Genomic DNA, 24,318 nt, shown 5'->3' with positions numbered 1-24,318 from the left:
AGAAATAGACGAATAACAAATGCTCTATACAAACATAGCAAAAACCATACAGGTGCCTCGTTCAGGTTTGTTATTATAGATAAAATTCAACTTCACAGAAATTTTAAGATGGGATGGCATACCAGGTTAAACAACATGGAAAGTAAGTGGATTACAAATCTTGGTGCCTTTTTCAAATTATTATTATTATTAATTATTAGTTTAAATTATTTCTTAGGGACTTGATTTCTATGTCTGATTAAATTCATTATATTCAATGTATTGGTGTTTATATTATCCAAGTTTTGACTGTGTCAGATTAACCTGTTTACCTATGGCAGGAGTATACCACTTTAAATGAAGTGTATATAAAGAGTACCAGGATGTGATGCTGTTTTGCAAATCAACTTTTTGAAAAGAAAACATAACATTGATAAAGGCTTTACAAGCCGAAACCGGTCTGTTACTTTTATGGCAGGCAGCTTTTTAGCTACCTCGGAATAAAATCTATATTTTATATCTGCTGCCATGTGTGCTGGTCCCTCTTTGGTTTTGTGTCTATTGGTTTGGACCGTGCACCATAGTCCACCGTGCGTGCCTTGCTTCTCTGAACTATATGGCACATGTCATCAGGATGCAGCGGGATCTTATCAAAGAATACGCTGCATCCCCCCCTGAGTCCATGTCAGAGGAGGATAAACAATTGTACTCCACCCGAATGGCCACTCTGAGATCTATTTCAAACACCTCTATGCGGCTGTTCTCCCACGCCACAGAGGGAGCCACTAGGGCTAGCGGAGCAGGCCTAGTCATGAGACGTCAGGCCTGGCTCCGTCATTGCGACTTTACGGAGCCCTTTAAAGCATCCTTCGCGAACGCCCCCTTTGATGGTTCTGCCCTATTTGGCAAAACAGTTCGTGAGACGCTTGTCCAGAGTGAGAAGGACGGGAAGACGTTGTCTGCTGTCGGAGTCTGCTTCTCTGCTCCCCAGCGGTCCTTTTCAAGGAACCAAAAGGGTCAGAAGAAGATGTGGTTCCGGAAATCACAACATTCCCAACCAGCTCTGGACAACCAGTCCTACCGTGGCAGAGGTGGACAGGGAGGACGTCGCCCCAGGGGCAGAGGGGCTCTGAGAAATTTTGGGTCCAGAGAACCTTTCTCTGAGCGGCCCGCGCAGCAGCCCTGAGGGGTTGCCCGGCTGCTCCACTCTGGAGGCAGTCGGGGGGCGTTTTTCGAAACATCTAGCGGCATGGGAGTCCATCACAACAGACCGCTGGGTGCTTTGCATCATATCCAGAGGGTACAAAATACCAATACTTCATGTCCCCCAATCCAAGAACCTCCCAGATGTACCACCCGATCAGAGGGAGGCCGCGGCCGCAGAAATACTGCAGCTGCTAGGAAAAAGAGCCATCCAGCCCGTCCCCCAAGACCAGCTCGGATTAGGGTTCTACTCCAGGTTCTTTTTGGTGCCAAAAGAGACGGGGGATCTGAGACCCATCCTAGACCTTTCCCGCTTGAACCTGTCAGTAACCAAGGAAAAATTCCGAATGGTCACTCTTCAATCTATCCTCCCCCTTTTGAGGGAGAACGATTGGATGTGCTCTATATACCTCAAGGATGCGTATTACCACATCTTAATGGACAAACGATCCAGGAGGTTCCTTCGCTTCCGGCTGGGAGCCAGTCACTACCAGTTCAGGGTCCTTCCCTTTGGCCTCACCACAGCCCCCAGGGTGTTCACCAAAGTGTTAGCAGTGATTGCGGCCCACCTGAGACTCCAGGGAATTCAGGTCTTCCCGTACCTGGACGACTGGCTCCTGACCGCACCAACAAGGCAACTACTTTGCTCGGCCTGAGACTTCTTTCTCCATCTAGCCCCACAGCTAGGCATTACTATCAATGTCGGCAAATCTCTACTGGCTCCAACACAGATCATAGAATTCATAGGTGCCAGAATAGACACCAGAGATTTGCGAGCCTTCCTAACTGCCGAGAGAATCAGAAACCTACAACTTCGTGTGCGGGCTATCCTTCATTCAGAGGCTTCTCCAGCGGAATTGATCCTGAGGGCACTAGGCTCCATGGCGGCAGCGATTACACTCCTTCCATGCGCCCATTTGAACATTCGAGTCCTGCAATGGACTCTGTTAGTGCAATGGTCCTTCCTATCCCTTCCTCTCCACCATCCCATTGCTATCAGCAAGGCTTGTAGAAGGGTGCTACTATGGTGGCTCCAAGCATCGAACTTCCATACGGGCCGTCCCTTCTGCACCTCTCCCCCTATCGCCACGGTGACCACGGACGCTTCCTGCCTCGGGTGGGGGTGGGGGGGGCATTATTCAGGCAGGACAGTCCAAGGCACGTGGAACGATACAGAGACCTCCCTGCATATCAACGTTCTGGGGATGAGAGTGGTGCTGTTGGTGTTGCAAGCACTTCAGAGCTTCCTCCCCCACAGGAACGATTGCAATTCACTCAGACAACATGTCAGTGGTCTGGTATATCAACAAACAGGGGGGAACCAGATCTTATCCTCTTTGCCGCAAAGCCATGAGAGTGTGGGAATGGGCAATCTCCACCAACCGCTTTCTGATTGCAACTCCCATTCCGGGGAGGACCAACATCCTAGCGGACAAGCTCAGCCGCACCCTTCTTACCCCTTACGAGTGGTCTCTCAATCCTCTAGTAGTGAAGCAGATATTCGCAACATGGGGGCAACCCTGCTGCAATCTTTTTGCATCTCCATCAAACGCCAAATGCGACAATTTCTTCGCTCTAATCCCCCCACCAGGGGAATCTCCAAGAGATGCTCTGGTGCATGCTTGGCCACCCGGTCTACTCTATGCCTATCCTCCTCTTCCAATGATGATACAACTCTTACAGAAAGCCTCGCGGTTGGGGAGCAAGATGATTCTCATTGCCCCATTCTGGCCTCGACAAATTTGGTTCCCTTACCTGTGGTCTCACCTTGTGAATCACCCTTGGATTCTAGATCCCATTCCGGATCTCATCTCCCATCCGTTGGACTTGCCAACTCCAAACCTGGACAATCTGAAACTGACAGCTTGGTTGCTCCAGTTCCACTCCTAGTTAGGACTCCCGGTATCTCTTCACCAGTCAAAGCCATCCTTGTGGCAGCGCATAAGCCCTCCACCAGGAAAGTGTATCACAGTAAATGGAAACGTTTTTCCATCTGGGCGGAGCGCCGCGATCTAGATCCCTTTACGGCTCCTCTTCCATCCATTTTAGACTTCCTAACTGAACTCTTTCAGGAAGACGCTAGTTGTTCAACTGTCAAAGTGCAATTGGCAGCCATTTCTCATTATCATGTGAGACATGATACAGGGCCCTTGATGTCAGCCAAATTGTGTAAAACCTTTTTCAAGGGTACCTTTTTACTTAGACCCCCTGTAAAAGAAGCCGTACCACCATGGGATCTTACTTTAGTTCTTCAAGCCTTGACTGCTCCACCCTGTGAACCCGCTGCTTCAGTGGATCTCAAATTCTTGTCATGGAAAACAGCATTCCTTGTAGCCATTACTTCAGCGAAAAGAGTGTCGGAACTTCTGGCTCTTTCTGTGAAGCCTCCATACCTGATTTTTCACCCTGATAGTGTGTACCTCAGGATCAGTCCCTCCTTTCTTCCCAAGATAGCATCAGAAACCAACATAAACCAATCCATAAATTTACTGGTTTTCTTCCCTAAATATCAAAATAAGGGTGAATACAAGCTGCACTCATTGGATGTTCATAGGCAGCTCCGTTTTTATACCCATAGGACAGCTGGCCATAGACAATCTGACCAGCTGTTCATTTCCTTTGCCAAATTTAACTTAGGGAAAGCTATCTCTAAAGTATCTTTATCTCGCTGGATTTCCCAATGTATCCTAGTGGCTTATCAAGCCTCGGGTAGACCTGCACCAGAAGGAGTTCATGCTCATTCCACCTGCTCCATTTATACTTCTGCGGCTTTCAAGTCTAGAGTTCCTTTGGATGATATTTGTTCTGCAGCCACTTGGGCTTCATCTCATACCTTTATCAACCACTACAAGCTAGACCTGCTTTCTAGAGGGAGAGCATCCTTTGGCTCTGCGGTGCTTCGTAATATCCTTCCATGATGGCCACCCAGGGTACAGGTAGCTGGGGACTCTGTCCTACAGGTTGCTGACAAATGAACATCCTACTTCAGATTTAGAAGTTATGTACTCACCATAACGTTTCATCTGAGTAGGTAGTTCATTTGTCTGCAACCATCCCCCCCTCCTTCCCCCTGACCTTCTTCGGATCTATTAGTTGTTAGATATCCTTTGTTGGATATATATTGAGAAGCAAACTCGATCTGAGGTCATGGAGGGTTAGCAGGGGATTATGGGTGAAGGGAGGAGCTAGGAGCTCGGATCCATTAGCTTGAAACAAGTTGCCGGCTCGGATCCGATATCGGATCCGTAACCCACAGGTTGCAGACAAATTAACTACCTACTCAGATGGAACGTTATGGTGAGTACATAACTTCTAATTACATAGTGTACAGTAGTATGGTGTACCACTTTTAGGGTACCTGATCTCCATGTTGTACTTCTAGTAATTACACCATATTGTATATTACTTTGAACTTTCTGTGAATATACTGAATTGATAGCAGTGTAACAATGTCTTCTGTGCACAGCTTTTAGCTGGAGCCAGGAAGAGGCTATTTGTGCTGAAGGGTTGCTCTTAATCACTGTTTAAAATTTGCCAAGTAAAGCCACTGATTAATGTACTTTTGCAGTTATATGAGAGCATATACTGAAAGAAATAAAGGAAATGGTCATCTCCCATGTTTACGATAACTATTTCCCTTCTAACTGCTTGTAGCCGAAATTGATGGATTACAAATTTTCATATGGTTATTTTTTGTCTTGAAATATTGTTAGCTGAATGACAAATAATTAATCAGCAGATTATTGTAAAACTTTATTTTAAATTCTATTTAAAAATGTTTTCCAGACAGATGCACGTTGAATAAAATAAATTAAAACATTATTTGATAAAATGGATAGGGGTACATGTGTTTGAAATATGCAGTATCCATCCTAATGATGTTTTTCTTTGATCTGTCTGCAGACTGTGTTGGGTGGAGAAGTCTACACTGGAATGTCTATGCTGCTTGACATGGTGAATGTAAGTTTAGAACTGATTAACTGTGAAGGACAAAGTGGTGCCTACAGCTCTCTTGCCAGGTAAGATTTGTGCCGATATTTTGACCTCTTTGTGGTACATATGCAGTGAGTCTTGAATATGTTAATATCATTCCAGAAGCTGCATCCACAGATGCCTACTGCACTCTGTTAGTTAGCTGCATATTATACATGTTTTCATTTATCTCTGCTTTAAAAAAAGTCACTCTGTCAAATACCAAGTCATCCTGTGATTTTAGGCTCTGGCAGAAATCTAACCAGATGGAATATTTCAACATTGAATTTGTCTTTCAGAAGTTGTATAATTTAAGTAATAAAACATGCTGTTTGCGTATAATAATGCTAGTTTAGAGTTTTCAGTTGCTGTTTAATTGTATCAGCAAGAGACAAAAGCAGAATTTGATTGCTGAAAGTGTTCTTAGAGTGCTGGTTAGCTTAGACTTAGTGACTCCAGTTTATTTACTTGCCCATTCGGACTTTCCCAGTAAACAAGGACAAGTGCCCTCTTTCAGAGGAGGCACAGAGAGAACAGCTGCAGTACAATTCTTTCCCATTCTTAAACAGATTTTCAAATGATTACAGGTTTACAAAAATTGTTACAACCTTCTAAGTTCCGTACATTCAGTTTGAAGAATCAAACTGGTATTTATAATTTTAGGTTAATACAAACATTTTTATAACCTTCTACGTTCCTTGCATTCAATTTCAAGGTTGAAACAGGTTTTCACAATTTTAGGTTAATACAATGTTATGTTATTTATATATGCTGAAAGACAAGAAAATTAATTTTGACCACATGGAGTTTTATTGTTATAGAGACCTGTTAGTGTTACGAGTATAATTTCTGCTGGAATATTAAGTAGCAAGGCTTCTCTACCAGTCCCAGTTTGTAGCTGTAGTTTGTCTATATTGCTGACCAATTCATCCTTATATGAGTCCTCTGTAAGTGTGCTTTTCTGTCTTCCTTGTGCTTCTTCTATCTTGTCGGCTAGTTGCTGAGATGCACTGTCTCTGCTACCTTAGCATGAGCTTCTCTAGAAGGTCTGATAGCTTGCTTAGATAAAGGAATTTGCCTACATCTTCCACTGTTTTTGTAACATATTTTTATTAAATTGTTACGTTATCCGATGTCATGTAGCCAGAACATCATTGAAATATTAGTCGCACACACATTGGATTGACACATTCACTTTTTGCTCATAAAGTGTACAACATTTTCAAAATATTGAGCTTTCTCCCAACCATATTACCTTTATGCCCATCACATTTTTAACACCATTTCCATCCCCGTCATACTTTTCTTCATCACTCTGGTTTCTGTTATGGTGGTATTGATCTTAGTCATACCATCACACACATTTATTTATTTATTTATTGATATTTGTTGACCGGGAAAGTCCACTGGGCCATTGACCCATTTTCAGTGGAGGCCCGGGGAGAATAGCTCTACGGTAGTACATTCAAAACATTAAGATATATTGAGTTATAAAAACATTTGTACATTATATAACATAATGGTAGTGCATTCTATACAAATATCATACACAATACACATTATGTATTATAATGGTAGTGCATTCAATATAGTACATTATGACAACTTATTTGTAGTTCCACCTTGAGATAAAAATTAACAGAAGGTTTCATGCAAGGGAGAGAGTTAACCCCATGAATAAGGGCAGATGTACTAGTCAGGTAAGTTGTGAGTGTCACATAGAATAGTGTAGCAAGAGGGAGGGAGAAGGAGGGAAGAAATCAGGCAGAAAGGGGAGCAAGAGGTAGGGAGATGGAGACAAAGGTTAGGCAGTAAGGGCAGTAATATGTACAGAGGTTAGTTGTGATTGCCCTATAGGATGGTTTGTTAAGAAGTGGGGAGGCTGTGTAGGTTTGGTTATTGTGCAGTGACAGGACAAGTTATTTTGGTAGTGTAGTTTGAGTGATGATTTAAAGAGTTTAGCAGAATCCATTTGTGTTATATGGGAGGGTAATTTGTTCCAAAGTTTTGCTATATTATAGGAGTATAGACTTTGACCAGCTCTTTTGTTAGGTTTTGTGACCTTTATTAGTTGTTTCTGAGAGGATCTAAGTGGCCGTGCAGGGTTGTACGTTTGTACGACTGAGTGAAGCACTGGGCAGAGGTGTGGTTTGAAGATTAATTTATGTGCTAGTGTTAGCTGGATATAAGAAAGATGGCTTGAGAATTCTAACCAATTGAGTTCTGCAGTTGCTTCACAGTGGTGTGTACGGTTTGGTTTACCTGAGGCAAACTTAGCTATTTTATAATAGCAGGATTGCAGTTTATTCCGAAGGGATGAAAGTAGATTGGTGAAGATAGCACTTCCATATAGGAGGGAAGGGAGGAGCAAGGTATTTGCTAGTTTAGCTTTGGTTTGCTTGTTGAGGTATAACTTGTGTCTTATACGGTTTGCATAGTTTGAAGTGTACCTTTTTTATTGTGTTATGAATATGTGGTTCAAAGGTGAGTTTGTCATCTATTGTTATACCTAATAGTTTGGTGGTTTTAGTTATTTCTATTTCAATTCCATCTTTAGAAAAAAACCTTAAAGTCTATGTTAGGTGGTTTTGAAATGAATAGGAGTAGTTTTGTTTTTTGGCGTTTAGTTGTAATTGAGAATTATTTAGCCAGGATTCTACTGAGGTAAAAGCCTTTTGGGTTATGTTGAGAAGGCCAGGGAAGGTATTGGCGGAAGAAATAATTATTGAATCATCAACGTATTGGATCAGGTTACCTAGTGGAGATACTTTGTGAAGGTCATTGATAAATATATTGTAAAGTAGTGGCCCTAGAATGGAACCCTGAGGGACTCCTATGTTGTTTTTTTGATAGGTAGATTGCATATTTTGCCATTTTACTGACTGTTTCCTGTTATTGAGGTAGGAAGTGAACCATTTGACAGAATTGGGGGAACTTCCTAGTTTTGATATTTGGTACAGTAGTTTGTTGTGTGATACTGTGTCAAAAGCTTTTGACAGGTCTAATAGGATTACTGTGGTATAGAGACCAGAGTCAAGGGCTTTGTTGACAGTATCAGTGAAAGAGAGCAAAGCTGTAATTGTGCTATGTGCTGGACAGAAGCCATGTTGTGTGGGAGAGAGAAGCTCATTATCCAGGAGGTGTTTAAGTAATTGATTATGCACACGTTTTTCTAATATTTTTGATAGTGGTGAAAGTATTGAGATTGGGCGGTAGTTTGACAGGTCATGGGAGGTTCCACCTTTATGAAGTGGGGTGGTGATAGATTTTTTCCATAAGTTTGGAACATAGCCTTCAGAGAGGGATCGATTTATTAGTATACTGACTGGGTATGCAGTTGTGCTTGATGCTAGCTTTAAATATTCAGGGGGAAGTTTATCTGCAGAGAGAGAGCAGGGTTTAAGTTTACTGAGAAGTTTGCCTATTTGTGAGATGAGAATGGGTTGGACGCAGAATGATGTTGTTGTTAGATTATTAGTGCAGGAGTCTAGTGTAGGGAAGGCTTTATTTTTAAGTGAGGAGTTATTTTTAGGGTCTTTGATTAGGTTTTGAATAGTAGTAATAAAATGGGAGTTAAAATCATGAGAGATTTGCTGTGGGCTTTTGTTAGGTGTTGGGGATAGGTATTGTGGTGTGCCCGGATTAAGTAATGTAGAAACGGATTTCCAAAACTTATTAGGGTTGTTGTTTGTGGTGGATAGCTGCGAGGAGAAGTAGCTTTTCTTATCTTGTATGACTAGTTTTTTTGCAGTTGTTTCAGAGTTGCTTATAGGCAAGTTCAGTTTGTTTAGTTTTATATTTTTGCCACTGTTTCCATACTTTATCTCTATGACGGAGGTTTTGTTTTGTTGATTTAGTTAGCCAAGGGTCATGGTTAGATTTGGTATGTTTGGTTCTAGTAGGGGCTAAGCTATTTAGTGTGTCCAGAAAGAGTTTGTTGAAGTAGTTAATGGCATCATCTAGGGGGAGTGATTTTAGCGGGAGCCGGTTTTGGGATTTTAGGATACTTACAAATATCCCTGACACCTTCAGTGACCATCTCCCTGCCTTCATTCATCGCTCAGCTAACTCCACCCAATATCAACACCGTTACATTCAAACTCGTAATCTTAGTAACTTCAACCCCACAATTTTCTCATACACTTTTAAACAAATTAATTGGCAAATCCTAAACACTCTCCCCCTTGACAATGCTGTAGAACATTTTAACTCTATCTTCCTAAATACTCTTAACTCCCTAGTCCCTCTAAGAAACAAACGAATCAAAGCCAATTCTGCTCCTTGACTGACCAAAGAAACTAAACAAATCATGCGTCACACAGACAAATCCTGGAAGCTTCATCAGAAAAATAAACTGTCTTCTGCTTTGCTCCAATACACCCAACTCCGCAACCAAGTAAAAAAACTAATCACCTTGGACAAAAAAACTACTGTAATAAACTTCAGTCCAAAAATAATAAGAACCCAAAACAATTCTGGAAATCAGTTAACTCCCTTCTCCATCCAGGGTCCAGGAATAATCCCTGCCCTGACCCTAGTTTAACTGACATGGAGCTGAGCTCTCACTTCAACACTTTCTTTACAGACTCCATAGCTAAGCTAACCAAAACGTTCCCAAACAATAATCCACCCAACTCCCTTTCCTCAACACCCAACAACCCTAATAACTGTCCCCTTAATTTCCAGCTCAAACCAGTTTCAACCATTTTTATAAAAAGGCTCTTATCCAAACTTAAGCCATGCTCTAATACTCCTGACAACATACCCTCCTTCTTCCTCAAATTCGCAGCCGAAGGTATTTCCCTCCCAGTTAGTATCCTGATTAACAGATCCTTAAAAGAGTCGTATGTACCCAAACTTTGGCGTTCAGCCTACATTCTACCTCTTCACAAAGGAGGTAAAAACACCACTATTTCTAACTTCCACCCCATTGCCCTACTCTCTCCAATATCTAAAATTCTAGAAAAATGTGTCCACCACCAACTTTTGCCTTTCTTAACTCAGAATCACCTACTAACACCCACCCAACATGGCTTCCGCCCTGGCCACAGCACCATAACTACCTTACTATCCTTCGTAGACACAGTCAATCGAGCCCGAGATTCTTGACTTCTAGTATCCACAGTTCTGCTAGATCTTTCTAAAGCCTTTGACACCATCTCCCATACACACCTTCTCTTTCATCTTGCCAACCGTAATCTCTCCCCTAATACTCTATCATGGTTCTCCAGTTACCTATAAGACAGATCTCAAGCTGTCAGATGGAAGGACTCTACCTCTTCCTTCTTGCCTACACCTACCGGCGTTCCTCAGGGGTCCATCCTCGGGCCCATGCTTTTCAACATCTTTATAAATAACCTTTACACGGTCATCCCTGACACTACAGTCATCCAATACGCTGATGACTCTACCTTAGTTTGTTCCACTTCTAACGTTCCTGAACTACTGACTAAAACACAACTAGCTTTTTCCACTACAGAGGACTGGATACACCAAAACCATCTCTTCCTCAACTCTAATAAATCTTAAATCTAAAGTACTAATCCCCCCCCCCAACCAGGGTTTCCTCCTTTGACAAAAATGCTTTCAAAGTCCTAAGCCAAACCAACACTGCTATAGAAGTAGTCCCTTCTGCAAAACTCCTCGGCATTACCATAGACGAACACCTTAAATTTGATCTCCACATACAACAAAACATAAAGAAAACCCACCAAAAGTTAGGTATGCTCTACAGGAATAACCGATTTCTTTCCAACTCCTCTAGGCACACCTTGACGATTACCTACCTTCTACCCTCTCTATTATATGGTGCCCCTCTTCTAACCAATCTGTCTGCTTCCAACACCTCAAAACTTGAAATTTGCTATAATAAGATCTCTAAATTTGCCACTAAATCCAAAACCTCAACTCACCACTGCCTTACCCTACAATCTCTGAATTGGCTAGAACTCCCTAACCACCTAGACTATCTCCAACTAACCACCGCTCACAAATTAATATTCTACCCAGATAAATGCCCAGCCTTAACAAACATCCTTCCCCATACATCCCAAACAGATCTCTGAGATCTGAACACCAAAACCTAATCTCCATCCTCAAACCCAAACATCCTGCTCGCCAGCTTCTACTCTCCTTCTCTCTAGGTAAAAAATGGAACTCTCTCCCTCCATCACTTAGGACTATACCTAACACGGAATCCTTCAAGACCCAACTTTTCTCATACCTGTCATCCAAATGGAAATGTTCCTGCTTTCACCCTATATAAATTCTAGGGAGTTTCCCCACTGAGCTCTCTATACTCCTGCTCCACTCTACCCTCAAGCTTTATTTCTGTTCCTCCAAAATAGACTTAGCTGACTTTCACTTGACTCTTAAGTATGCAAATATTGTAAATATCTGTATTGCCACTGGAAAAAAAATCTGTATTGCACTGTCTTATGATGTACATTTATGCATTTTGCATTTCCTGAATGTATGAATTTTACTCTTGTATTTTACCTTTAACATTATGTAACCTTTATTGTATTGTATTGCTTATGGAGCTTTTCTTCCCGGGCCTCCACTGAAAATGGGCACTTCTTGGCCCAGTGGACTTCCCCGGTAATCAAACTGAAAATAAATAAATAAATAACTAAATGTCAGGATCAAAGTGGGAGAGATTTTTGGATGTTTTGTAGGTATGTGTTTTTGATATTTGAAGGTGGGTCCTAATACACATATTATTTAAGGGCATATATCTTTTTGTTTCCCTTTCTTAGTCAACTCTTCTCCAACAGATTTATTTCCTTTACAATATGTAACACTTTTTCCAAGATCGATCTCTTCCTTGAGTTTCACTTTCTGCAGTTCTTTATGTAGGTCAGGCTTATTTCTATAGTTCTTTATGTAGGTCAGGATTATATGTATCAACTGAGTGATCGGTTATGGCTGTCGTCCACCAGTTACTTTCTGCATTTTTTACCTGTTTGCATAATTAAAGAACATTAAGAACTTTTTATATATTTTGAGTTAACTCTCTTACTTCAATCTTAATAGCTTCAGGTCCTTAGTAACTTTAAATTGTTCACCCACTGTCTGCCCAAGGCCATATTGCAATGCGTATTTAAACAATGTCATCTCTACACAGTTACAGAAATCATGTCTCCAGTTTTCCCCTGTCACTCCCTAAACATCTCTGCCGTTTACTTTCAGACTGAGGGAATGTCCTTTGCAGTGCACTCTGAGTATAACAATGTACATGTAGGCATTTCCATCTAAATATCCTGAAATGTCTCAGTCTCAAGTTATAGCCATATTTAGAAGCCCTCCACATTTCTCTCCATTGATTCTTCACTTTTACACCCTTCCTTTTCTCTATGTCTTGCCTAAGTTCCTGTAATTGATTTTTTATAGTAGTTATCATGTATATATTTTGTAAGTCTTGCAAATCATTCCCTTTTTAATAGCTTTGTATGGTCTCACCCCCCATCAAATATTTCAATGGGATAGCCACTCATCTCTTTCTAGCTATTATTCTGCAGTACAAAAAGAAACAGATCCCTGTCATGTAGTCCAAACAAACTTTAGCTTCCTGTAATTTTATTACTCTTCTCCCCGAATAATTTGCTCTCATAATTCCAGTTCCATGGCTGTCGTACTCCAGTTACTTTCTGATGTTTCATGCCTTCTCTTTGTCCCTTTACTTGGAAATGTTATCAGCAAATTTTACTTACTCCATCCCTTCACTAACTTATTTATCATTAGACTCTCTGCCACTTTATGCACTTATTTTTTTTTATTTACATATTTTGTATTCTTTCATGGTAGGGAGACCATCTCTTTCAGTCTCTGATAGTCCGTCCTCATCACATCATCATATTTTTGATGATTGTGTGTGTGTGTGTGTGTGTGTGTGTGTGTGTGTGTGTTCTTCACTATATGGCATTGAAGTACTGTTTGAATTAGGCAACCCCCATTCTCCCTTGCTCCATCGGTAGGGTCATTGTATCCCTAACCACAGGTCTCTTTCCCCTCCTAAATAACATTTTTCTGTTACTTATTAATTGCTTACCAATACTTATTGTCTGGTATATTGAAGTATGTCTTGCTGTGATACACAATCAAGGGAAACAAAACCATTTCACTACTTATATTTTGGTACCCAGGCCCATAGTCAAACACTTTCACATCCTTACGTTTTTGAAATATCTTCTGTGTATCTTCTTATATGTGTGTGTGTATGTATATATATATATATAATGTGTGTGTATGAATATATGCACACAGACTATGTATGTGTATATATATATATATATATATATATATATATATATATATATTTGTCTGTATTAGGCAACAACAGGGAAATAGAACATCTATGCTTTGTCTAGAGTAACTGCACCATATTTTGTCTTCCGGCCCAGTTTATATCTTTCTTTCCAAGATATTGCTCAAAAGATTGTAACTATGATGAGACTAAGGAAGTTGTTATTTATGGGCAAAGTCAATAAGATGCAAATGATTACCATGCTTTTGGGTCTGCTAGTTTTGTATGTAGGTCAAGCTTATGTCAACTGAGTGATTGGTTATGGAAAAATATGGAAGTGGAAATTAAGCAGTTTAATAGCTTTAAATATAATGCAAATAGCAAAGGGGAAAGAAGACAGCCCTGCCTGGTTCCTCTGCTCAAACAGGAATTTTCAAAGAGGAACCCGCTCACATTAATTTTTGCCTGTGATCCCTCATATATCTTCCTAATCAACCTTATAATTTTATCAGGGAATGCAAATGCTTCTGTTGCCCTGCTCATAAACTCACAACTTACTCTGTGAAATGTTTTCTCTGCATCAGGACCTACCAACAGTAGTGGTATTTTCTTGCATTCTGCTTCCCTCTGGATCAGTCTGCCTGCCCTCCGCAAAGCCACATTGATCCATATCTGTCAATTTGGGCATCACCTTTGCAATTCTTTTAACCATTATATACAGAAACACTTTATAATCATGGTTTAGGATTGAAATGGGCCTGTATGAAGCTGGATCTGATGGGTCTTTACCCTCTTTAGGTATTAATGCCACACTGCTTTCTTCCAGGATGTTAGTGCTTCTCCTGCCCTTAAAAACCTTCCAGATTTTTATCATTTTTTTTTCCTAGCTTCCAAACTTCAACTGGAATATCATCTATTCCTGGGGGCTTTCCTGTGGAATGGTTTTAAACAGGGATGCCAGACATCCCTATTTGAGCGGGACTGTCCCAGGATCAGCAGCCCAATCCAGAGTCCCACACTGCTGGTTAAAATCCCGGTGAAACAGCCTCCTCCTTGTGATTTTTGATTGGCTCATATACCGGCATGCTGGCCACTCATAAATTGCAAAGCTGAGCCACTTCTGTTCAGTGCAAAACAGCGGGTTCTTCTGCATTAACAGAAGGGGTTCTGCTGTGGGATTTTTTTGATTGGATTGTATGCCGTCATATGGGCCAATCAGAAATCGCAAAGCAGAGCTACTTCTGTTTAATGCGGAACTGCCTGCTATTCCGACCCCCCTTTTTTTTTTTAAATGGTCCATCCCTACCTGTCCCTTTACAAATCTGACAACCCTGGTTATATATACATCACCATTTTTATCTCATTTCCTCCTATCCTAACTGTTAGTAATTTAGACTCATCTGCCTGTAAACGTGGCATATTTAATTCTTCCATAAACATTTCTATTTGTACATTTTCTTGTTTTCCATATTTCTCTGCTTTATATAGACTTGCATAATATTTTCAAAATATCTGTAGTACCTCTGTAGGATTTCTTGTTGTCTTCCCTGTAATAGGGACCCCAAGCTTGGCAACAACCCTTTTTATTTTATGTTACCTGAGTCGCTGTGCTAAAAGTTTTTGTGCTCTGGAGTTATCAAAAACAAAAAGTTTCTAAACAACAATCTTTCTAAACTTGTGCATATTATTGAGGTAATTCCTTATTTTCTGTTTAGCATTCTGCATTTGCTCCTCTTCTTCTTCTGCGAGATTCCCCCTATTCTACAACACTTTAAACTTTGTCAGTTCCTCTAAATAAATCTTATTTCTTTATATCTCTCTTTCTTTCATTTCCACCCTATTTTTAAACTCCACTTTAATTGTATCATACTCCCTAGCTATGTTTTCAGAAGAAATTTATATATTCTCTAATAACTCCCAGATAATTTCCATTGCCCATTTATTAAATTCCTCTCTTTTTCAACGGATAGGTGGGAAAGCATCAGTGTCTCATTTTTATTTCAATATCTACATCTTTAGTTTAGTTATTATCGGTGTATTATCTGAAATAGTTATTTGATGCGTATCAAAACTGTCAAATAAATGTACATGTGAAAGTATGTGTTCTGCCTAGTCAAGACCAATTTTTTTATCTTGGGGGAATAATATGTAAATTCACTCCAAACCCGTACTTCTGAATTCACATCTTCCATGCCAAATATTTTTATAAATTTCTTCAAAAATCTACCCTCCTTTGTTATATTTTCCCTTCTGGGCCAACCAGTATGACTTCACTGCTGCAAATCAAATTCCATTCCCTATCTATAAGTAATATTATTTCTTCCAGAATTTTCTTAAGCTCCATTATAGCAGTTTTAGGTGGAATATACATAGATACCAGTTTAATCCTCCTCCCTTGCCAGTAGCCCCATAGTACTACAAATCTATTGTTATCTTTTTTATCATCTTGCATCACTATTGGAGCTTCTCTTGCAGTTAATATAAATATTCCTCTTTTCATTTGTTTCTGGTATTATGCTGAATAACCATCCTAAAAACCTTTCATTTTCAAATTCACGTTTATTTCTTTCCAAATGTGTCTCCTGAAGCATAGCTATTTGCATTATACATTTTTAGTAAAGTCCAGTACTATTTCTTTCTTGTATATATCTGTAAGACCACTAACATTTAAAGATGATAAGGAAAGTGTCATTATGTTAAAAAGTTATTATTCCTACCTTTTGTGTGCAACATCTTTAAGTGTCCAGTTCCAGGTTTTGTGAAACATTCATACACTAATGTTTGGTAGATTGATCTTTTATGCAGTTTTTTGTCATATCCATTTGAGTTTGTCACATCTTATAAAACGTATTGTTTTATTGAAAGCCTTCAAACAAAAGAACAAGCACACCCCCAATACACCCCTAAAACCTATTAACTTAATACTAACACACAAAACTATGTACATCTTCAAATACTGAAGTTTTACCCTCCTAATAGGAGCAGTTGCCCCAGGTTGACAGCCACACTTACAGACTTGGTTTAACCTAAAAGGAAGGTTATGCATGCTGAGATGCATGGTACAGCCTGAGCTTTTTCTATGTGCTGTTTGGTTTAGTCTTATCTTTATTAGTCTTCCACAATGGGAAACACTTGAATGCTTTCAGAAAATATTATCTCGTAGCCATTGAAAGAAATAAGTATTCTGTTTTTATTGCTCTTTATCTGATTGTCTCCATGGAGACACGAGAACCAGATACAGAGTTGCTTCTACAAGCACTCATTTATTTGTTCTGCTACGCAAGAGTGAAAAAAACACATGATTTTTTCTTGTATCCTGCTCTTTTAACCAGACTTTTCTTCTTTTTTACATTGCATTGCCTACATTTCTTAAAGCTGACCAAGGAGAAAAAAGGAAGGAGGAACAAAGAAACAGGACCACTTGTTTACTTTAGTATATCCCTATTACACTAAAAAATAATTGAGAAAACTTTACTTTATAGCATGCCGATTATATCATGCATTATAAAAACACTAGTATTAAGAACACAATCTTGTTTTTCTTACAGTTAACTCCTTCCTCCTTATCCCCCCCTCTTTAAATGTTGTTCCAAACATTAATGGCATAAAGTAGTGCATATGCTTCAGAGTCCTCTACAAGTTTGACAAAGTCAAAAAAGTCCCATATTTCCAGGTTTTGTTTTTCTGTCATGTTTCTCAAATTTAATTAATGCTTTGTAATCCCACATTTATTTGCCACTTTCCAAGTTGCTAGTTTTATTCCTGTTGATTTCAATTTCCCAAATCCAGTCTCTGCTTCATTTCCAGTGTACTCCTGGTTGTTCAATAAAACATTTATTTGCCAATTTCCAAGTTGCTAGTTTTATTCCTGTTGATCTCTGTTGAGCTCTGCTTCATTTCCAATGTACTCCTGGTTCTTCTAGTCAACTGTTGTGCTTTTTTTTTTCTCTCAAACATTTTCTGTTCAGACGTTGAAAAAGATTTTACTGACACAGTCTCTCTGTGTTCTCTATTATTAGAAGAACAAGAAGCAGAATCTCCTTTTTCACAAGTCACTTTTTGTTGAACAAGCTTTTATATTTCCTGCTTAACACTATGCATCAAAAAATTATTTTGTCCCTCCTGGAACAAATATTCTGAAAATAGCTGGGTAAAGCAGCTTGAATCTCGTGCCTGCTTCTCTACATTCCCTGATTAGTGGAATAAATGTACTCCTTTCCTTCCTGGTATACAGTGAGTAATCATTTTTCATAAACACTGTACTGTCTCCCACTTTTAGTTCTTTGTTCTGCTGCAGTTTTGACAGAATCAACTCCATCTGCTGGTAGGATTGCATCTTTACTATTAAAGGTCTAGGTTGCTTTCTCATGGCCAGGTTTGAAACGTACACACCATATGTCCTTTCAATTAACAACTCCTGCTGTGGAATATCATTCCAATTGCTTACTTGTGCTGTCGTAGAGTTAACAATCTGTTCCTTATAGCTTTTGTGATACAGCAGAAGATCACAGATTTTCCTTACGTGCTTTGTCCTCTAATTTTATTATTTTTTGAAACATCCCTTTTTGAGTAGTCTCTTATTCAACCGGTCTTTTCTTCATTTCAACCTCTGATTTTGCCATTTTATCACCCCATCTGATTATCTTTTTAAAGCTTCCTCCATTTTTTCCAGCCTTTTGTTATTTGAGTTAATGTAGTCCTTAACTGTTTTGTTTATTTTAGCCATCTCTGAGTACAGCTGACTTATTTTTTTTTTCTCTAGGTTACTGGATGTCACGTCTTGCAGTAAAGCTGGAGCCTGCACTGCATTTTGTTGAATAGCTATAGATTTCTTCCCAGTCAGTGTTTTTCCCTCAGCTTTTGTGATTGATTTTCTTTCAGGTTCTCTGAATTTCTTTTTTCTTGGCCTACAGGCAGTGCACTTACTAGCCAGTTGCTGAAATGTATTCAAAGATACGAGTTTACTGTCTCTCTCTTCTGAGTTTCTGTTTTCAGACTGAGATAGTTGAAATTAAACTATTGCACAATGCACAGTCAACTTGGAAGTCCCTGGTTCCCTTATTGACGTTAGACAGGAATCTGAACCCCCCCCCTCAGTTTGTCACAGTTGACGTTCTCTTACAAAAGAAACACAAAAATAAATATGTGGTTCCTGTGGCTAAGGACCATCCATATGGCAGGACTTTTCAAATTCATTATGGCTTTGAAGCCTCCACAGGAGCTCTCTCTTCCTTTCTCTGTTCCTTGGTCTTCTACCCCCTCTAAACTCCCTCTGAATTATCATTCCTCTAAAGAAGATGTGGACTTCGTTTCTAGGGAAGAGTCTTTGGCTTACTCTTCTCAGATGCATTTAACTCCTGTCCTGAGGTCTGAGGAAGAGGATTTCCTTTCTCGATTCCCACATTAAGGAATAATGTTTTGGCGACACTTTTCTTGACATGGTAGAACATTTTAAGTGGGGCTGTTCACAAATGCCTGATATCCAGAAGAGGTACTATGACCTCTTGCAGATTGACTTGCCCTGGCCTTCTCTGCAGTCCCTTCAGTATTGGAAAATCTCTTGGACACCTTTTCCTCTGCTTTCCAGGCTCCTAACTCCAAGCCTCATGTTCCAAAGAAACCGGACAGGTTCTATAAAGTGCCTGAGATATTTTATATAAAAGCCCTTCTGCTACCCCTGCAGTAATTTCTGTGGCTACTCATCAGCCTTCTCAGTTACTGTTTTGATCTCTCATTTATCAACACATTTCTAAATGTTCTAGGTGTTATCTCTCTAGTCTCTGTTTTCTCTTTTTCAGCTTCAGACCTTCCTGGTGTTTCTAGATCTGAAGGATGCCTACCTTCACAGTCCTTTTCACCCTTTCTTCAAGAAATGTTCACGTATCTCTGTTTTCTCTTTACATTATCAGTTCTCTGCTTTACCTTTTGCTCTTTCTACAGATCCAGGAATCTTTACCAAATGTCTGACCCTGGTGGTAGCCTACTGTAGACTTCAGGGTGATCAGATCTTCCCTTATTTGGATGACTTTGTGGTTCAAGCCCATCAAAGCAGCTTCTGATTCAAGATCTAGAATATACTTTGCTAATGCTCTGCAGTGTGGAGTTCTCTTTAAATCTCAGAAAGTCTTTTCTATCCCCTTGACAGGACCAACTTTTTCTGGGTTGCTGGAGTCATATCTTGCCAATTCTGGCTTTGCTTCTTTCTCCCAAGGTCCTTTCTGTCACTTTATATCTAGCCTTTTCTTCCTCTTTCAGAAGTGCCTGCAAGAGAGTTTTTTTTCGAGCTCTGGGCTTCATGGTATCCGCCATTCCTATGGTCTTCTTCACCAGACTCCATGTGAAGAAGTTTCAGTGCGATGTCAAAACTGTTTGGCTTCAACATTCCCATCCTCTGAACTATTTCATCCTTCTTTTGCCTTGCCTCAAACTCCAGTTCTTTTGGTGGCTTCATCAGATTCACTGAATCCCAGCTTGCCTTGCTAGGCTCCTCTCCCCACACATGACGTGTATTCTAATTCTTCAGATCAAGGTTGGGGAACTTCTTCCAAAGGCATCAGAGGTCAGGGAGTTTGGTGTTCACAACATCTGGAGGACCATATCAGCATCAAAGAGATGACAGGTCTGATTTTTGGCTCTTCATGCTTTGCACTTTCTTTGGGTGGAACCTTAACAAGTAATACTACAGTTATGTGGTACATAAACAAACAAGGAGGAACAAAATTATACCTTCTTTGCAGGCCTGCTTTTCAGGCATGGGATTTTGTGATTCAACGTCATCTGATCCTTCAGGCAGTTTATATTCCCTAAGATCACAATCCAGTGGCAGACACTCTGAACAGGTCCAGGACAGATCATCATGAATGGATGATTCACAGAGCGGTATTCAAGTAGGTCTTTTTGCCTCCGCTCTGAACAGGCAACTTCCCAAGTTCTGTTCCAGACTGCCAAGTTCTCTGGCTTGGAAAATGAATTTTTTTTGTCTTTTTCCCATATGTCTGTCCCCATCTTCCTCTCTTACCAAGAGCCCTGCACAAGATCATGTGGGGCAGGCTCAGAGTCATGTTGGTGACCCCCTTTTGTCCAGATGGCTTTGGTTCCCCCTTCTTCTCACACAGGACAAGGGATCTTTCTTTCACCCTCATTTACCCACCCTTCATTTGATTCTTTGGACACCAATTTTCTGACATGTTTCAGGTTTTGCAGGAGGCCAGAAAACTTACTGCTAGAAAATCTTGTGCAGCTAAATGGAAGAGGTTATCTGTTTGGTATCGCCAGCAAGAACTGGACTGTCTTTCTGGAGGTATTCCTATTGTCCATTTTTATTGTGTGAGCTGCTTAATTCTGGCCTGGCATACTCGTCTATTAAAGCTTAATTGTCAGCCATCTTTGCTTTTCTGCCCTTGAGTCCACATGTTTCTTATAGATTAGAAGTCAAACAATTTCTGAAAGGTGTTCTTTATATTAGTCCTATTCCTCCTCCTTGGGATCTTAACTTTGTTCTTGTAAAGTTTACTCTGGTATCATTTGAGCCTGCAGCTTCTTCTTTGCAGCTCTGTATTTGGAAAACTGCTGTACTGTTCTGTTGATGGCTCACTCTTCTGCCAAGAGTTTTTTTTTTTTTAATTTCAGGCACACATGGCAGTCCCCCCCCCCCTTTTGTTTCTTCACAAGGACAGGGTTTCTGTTCGTATTAATCCTTCTTTTATGCCCAAGGTAGTTAATGATTTTTCTTTTATTCAAACCATTCATCTTCCTTGGATGATAATGAGGGAATTTTTCATACCTTCCTTGGATGATAATGAGGGAATTCAGCTCAGATATTACATGGATAGGAGTAAGGATATAAGGAAATCTGGCAACTTTGTTTCTTTCCTTTTCAGGAAGTTGGGTTTAACTGTTTTTAAGCAAACCTTCTACTTCTGGATTTCTAAGGACATTTCTCTTTGCTATTCTTTTCATGATAAGCAGCTTCCTCCTTTTGTTTGTGCTCATTCTACCAAGGAGGTTGCCTCTTCCGGTACTTTTTTCAAGGGTCTGGATACTAGATCCATTTTGAAAGTTGCTGCTTGATCTTCTGTACACACCTTTACTAAACACTACAAGTTGTATGTGATTTCTAGGGCCAAAGCTGGTTTTGCCAGGGCCATTCAGCATGGTTTATTGGAGAACTTCTCTGTGGACTTCTTCCCCCCAGTCTCTCTAGTAGCTTTTGCACTCTCCTTTTAGTAGGAAATACTGCAACAGTCATAAGGAAGGACATAGTGCAATTGCTTAAGATCGTAACCTAACAGTAGATGTCTTGCTTTTCAGTGTTGCAGTATTCTGGTCCTCCCTCCTTTCCCCTGTTTTGCCGAGTTTCTTTCACTTTGACCAAGGGATCCTTCTTTCCTTTCTGGATGCACATGTTCCTGCTTTTCCTCTTAGTTATTCTGATTCTTATGGGGCAGTTCAGTTCTAACAATTAGGTGCTCTATATCACTTATGTACCTTACGCCATAGACATAGTACATATATTTGACATACTGCGCCTGGAAGGTGCTAAAGCTTTGGTATACTAGCTGGTTGTTTGGCTATCTTCGACAGAATATTCCTTTAGTAAGGAATACTGTAACAGTGAGAAGTAAGACATGTACTGTTATGGTAAGATCTTACACAACTACTTTCTACCAAAAGTGGTGCTTGAGTTTACTCTTAACCAGAATAGTCACTTTACAGATTATTTTCAAGCCAGATCTAAGTCAGAAAAGGCATTACTTAACAGATTGGATGTTCAAAAAGCCATTAAACTTCATTGTCTTTGGGCGAGAGAGAGATGTTTGCATTATTTACCAAAGGCAGACAGGATTAACTTATCATCAAACAAATCCATTTCCTCATGGCAGATTCAGTTTTTGTCGAGTGGTGCTACTTGGTAAGATAATTCATGTCTGGGCCAATTCAGCAATAGCAAATATAGCTTCTGTTGATTGATTTAGGAGTTCCTCAGTCAAAATGTCTGCTTTGATTCAACCTGAGCTTTTTACACTGTCGCCTAGACATTCATTCCAGGGTCAGAGCAGAATTTGAGAGGCATGTTCTGAATAGCTTCAACTAATCTGTCCTACCTTTTTTGTCACTTCTCTTTTGAGTTAATAGTGTAGTACTTGTTCTACTACACAATTACTGTAATGATCTGCCATTCACTGAAAATAGGAAAGTTATGTAGTAAGTGCCATAACAGTACTTTCTTGAGAGTAATGGAACTGCAAAGCAATAGCCAACCTAGGTACCCTTGACTGTTGGACTTAAATGGGCAAAAAAGAGGAGGAATTATTTTCACCTTAAACTTTTACATGTTTTTTTTTCTTTTCACCTGGGAAATATTTTATTTAGTTAACTTCCTTTTTGTTAACAGGGTTAATCCCACTAGGTCAGTCCCTGTTTTCAGGGGAGACCTGATGTAGAATTCATACTGACTAATGGAACCTTGGCCAGGGCTCAGAGGATCTTCTCTTATTTTTTGTGTCAGTAAGTGATGTGGGATCTTTTACTATCACCTGAGCTACCACCAACTCAGGCAGATAGAGCCTTGGTTTAACTTCCTGTCTGAAGGATGGAAATAATTAAAGTGGGGAGTGCCCATATCCTCTTTTTATGTGTGTTCTTTCTTTGTCCTCAATTACGGCAGATTCTTGACTAATAGAGGTTGACCAGCACATAGCCGTATAGTTTATAACCAATTATACAATGACTGGTTATTGATATTCCAAAAAGCGGGCTGATTGGTCAGCCCAATCAGCGTGCCTGTTGTAAATCCTAGCATATACCAATGGAAAAAGGTCTGGTCACACAGACTATTAAATTTTTTTCCTTTTTTAAACAAAAAAAAAAAAAAAAAAAAAAAACTGTAATCCAGACTCCGGACATTGCAGAGAGACAGGATGGAGAAAATACTAGGGAAGTCAGGTAGGTTATTCAAAACAAATACACTTACCTGATTTTCCTTCTATTTCTTCCATTCTGTCTCTCTCCTATCCTTAAACCGTCTGAAACTTTTTTTTTTTTTTAATATTATTAAAAAAAAAAACTGAGACCTTGTTTTCTCCGTTGCTTGCTTTCTAAAGCACTGATGTACTGGGTAAGTGTGGGAATGCAAGTCCCATATGCATGCGCAGTACATCAGAAAAAGCCACAGTTTATTGAAGAAATGCAGAAGGGCAGCACGGCGACATTATACAAAGACATTATTTAAGAAAAGTAAGTATTTTTCTTCTTAAATAATGTCATTGTATAATAGCAATTACTGATTCAGTGGTTGTGGTATGTTAAGATTTACCCTCGGTTGGCTTTATTTAATCACTCGGGCTTCGCCCTTGTGATTAAACCACACCAACCATGGGTGAATCTTAATATACCACACCGACATTATCGGTTATTGCTTGAATCAACTCCACCTGGTGGGTAAAGATAGTTATGCAGTACAGTTATGTTGATGATCCAGTACAGCTGGGAGATCAGTAGCTATAGAAAGTGCAACAATGTGTTGATGTTTTTATGTACTGTCAATATTTATATTTTGTGATAAAGAACTGTCACATTGATTATTTAAATGTGAGGTAAGTATGCATTTTTGATTATTCTCAAGGAATTTAGTAATGTTATGAAAGATTTGTAACTTCTGTGTTTCCATTTACAGGTTCGATTTTAAGAAATCAAAGTTACTTTTTGAGAGCTTTTCAAACCAAACTGTGTCTGTGAATTTGCTTTCACATTCGATGATGGCTTTTGATACAAGATATGCTGGACAAATGGTGACTTCAGAACAAAAACTTAAAGTGTTTGATTGTGTCATGCAACCATCTAAGAACACTGCCAACCAAGGTGCTTTACAAATGGAATTGCATTTCAGGTATAGTATTTTAAGAATATATTTGGGGTTC

At 39.7% G+C, this 24,318-nt stretch overlaps 1 protein-coding gene across 1 annotated transcript in view; it reads left to right on the top strand.

Moving 5' to 3' along the window:
• The window catches only part of VPS13D (vacuolar protein sorting 13 homolog D), a 3,321,573-nt gene that overhangs the window by 1,606,023 nt on the left and 1,691,232 nt on the right, over positions 1 to 24,318 (top strand). The window contains exons 29-30 of the mRNA XM_044060428.1: positions 5,086 to 5,201; positions 24,075 to 24,287. Coding sequence (XP_043916363.1) covers positions 5,086 to 5,201; positions 24,075 to 24,287 — 329 coding nt within the window. The remainder of the gene's footprint in view (positions 1 to 5,085; positions 5,202 to 24,074; positions 24,288 to 24,318) is intronic.

The sequence above is a fragment of the Protopterus annectens genome, chromosome 2.part0, assembly GCF_019279795.1.
Source record: "Protopterus annectens isolate FY-2018-M chromosome 2.part0, PAN1.0, whole genome shotgun sequence".
In the NCBI taxonomy this organism is placed as follows: domain Eukaryota; kingdom Metazoa; phylum Chordata; order Ceratodontiformes; family Protopteridae; genus Protopterus; species Protopterus annectens.
The sequence above is the reverse complement of the archived record's forward strand: the minus strand, read 5'-3'. Positions and strand labels throughout refer to the sequence as shown.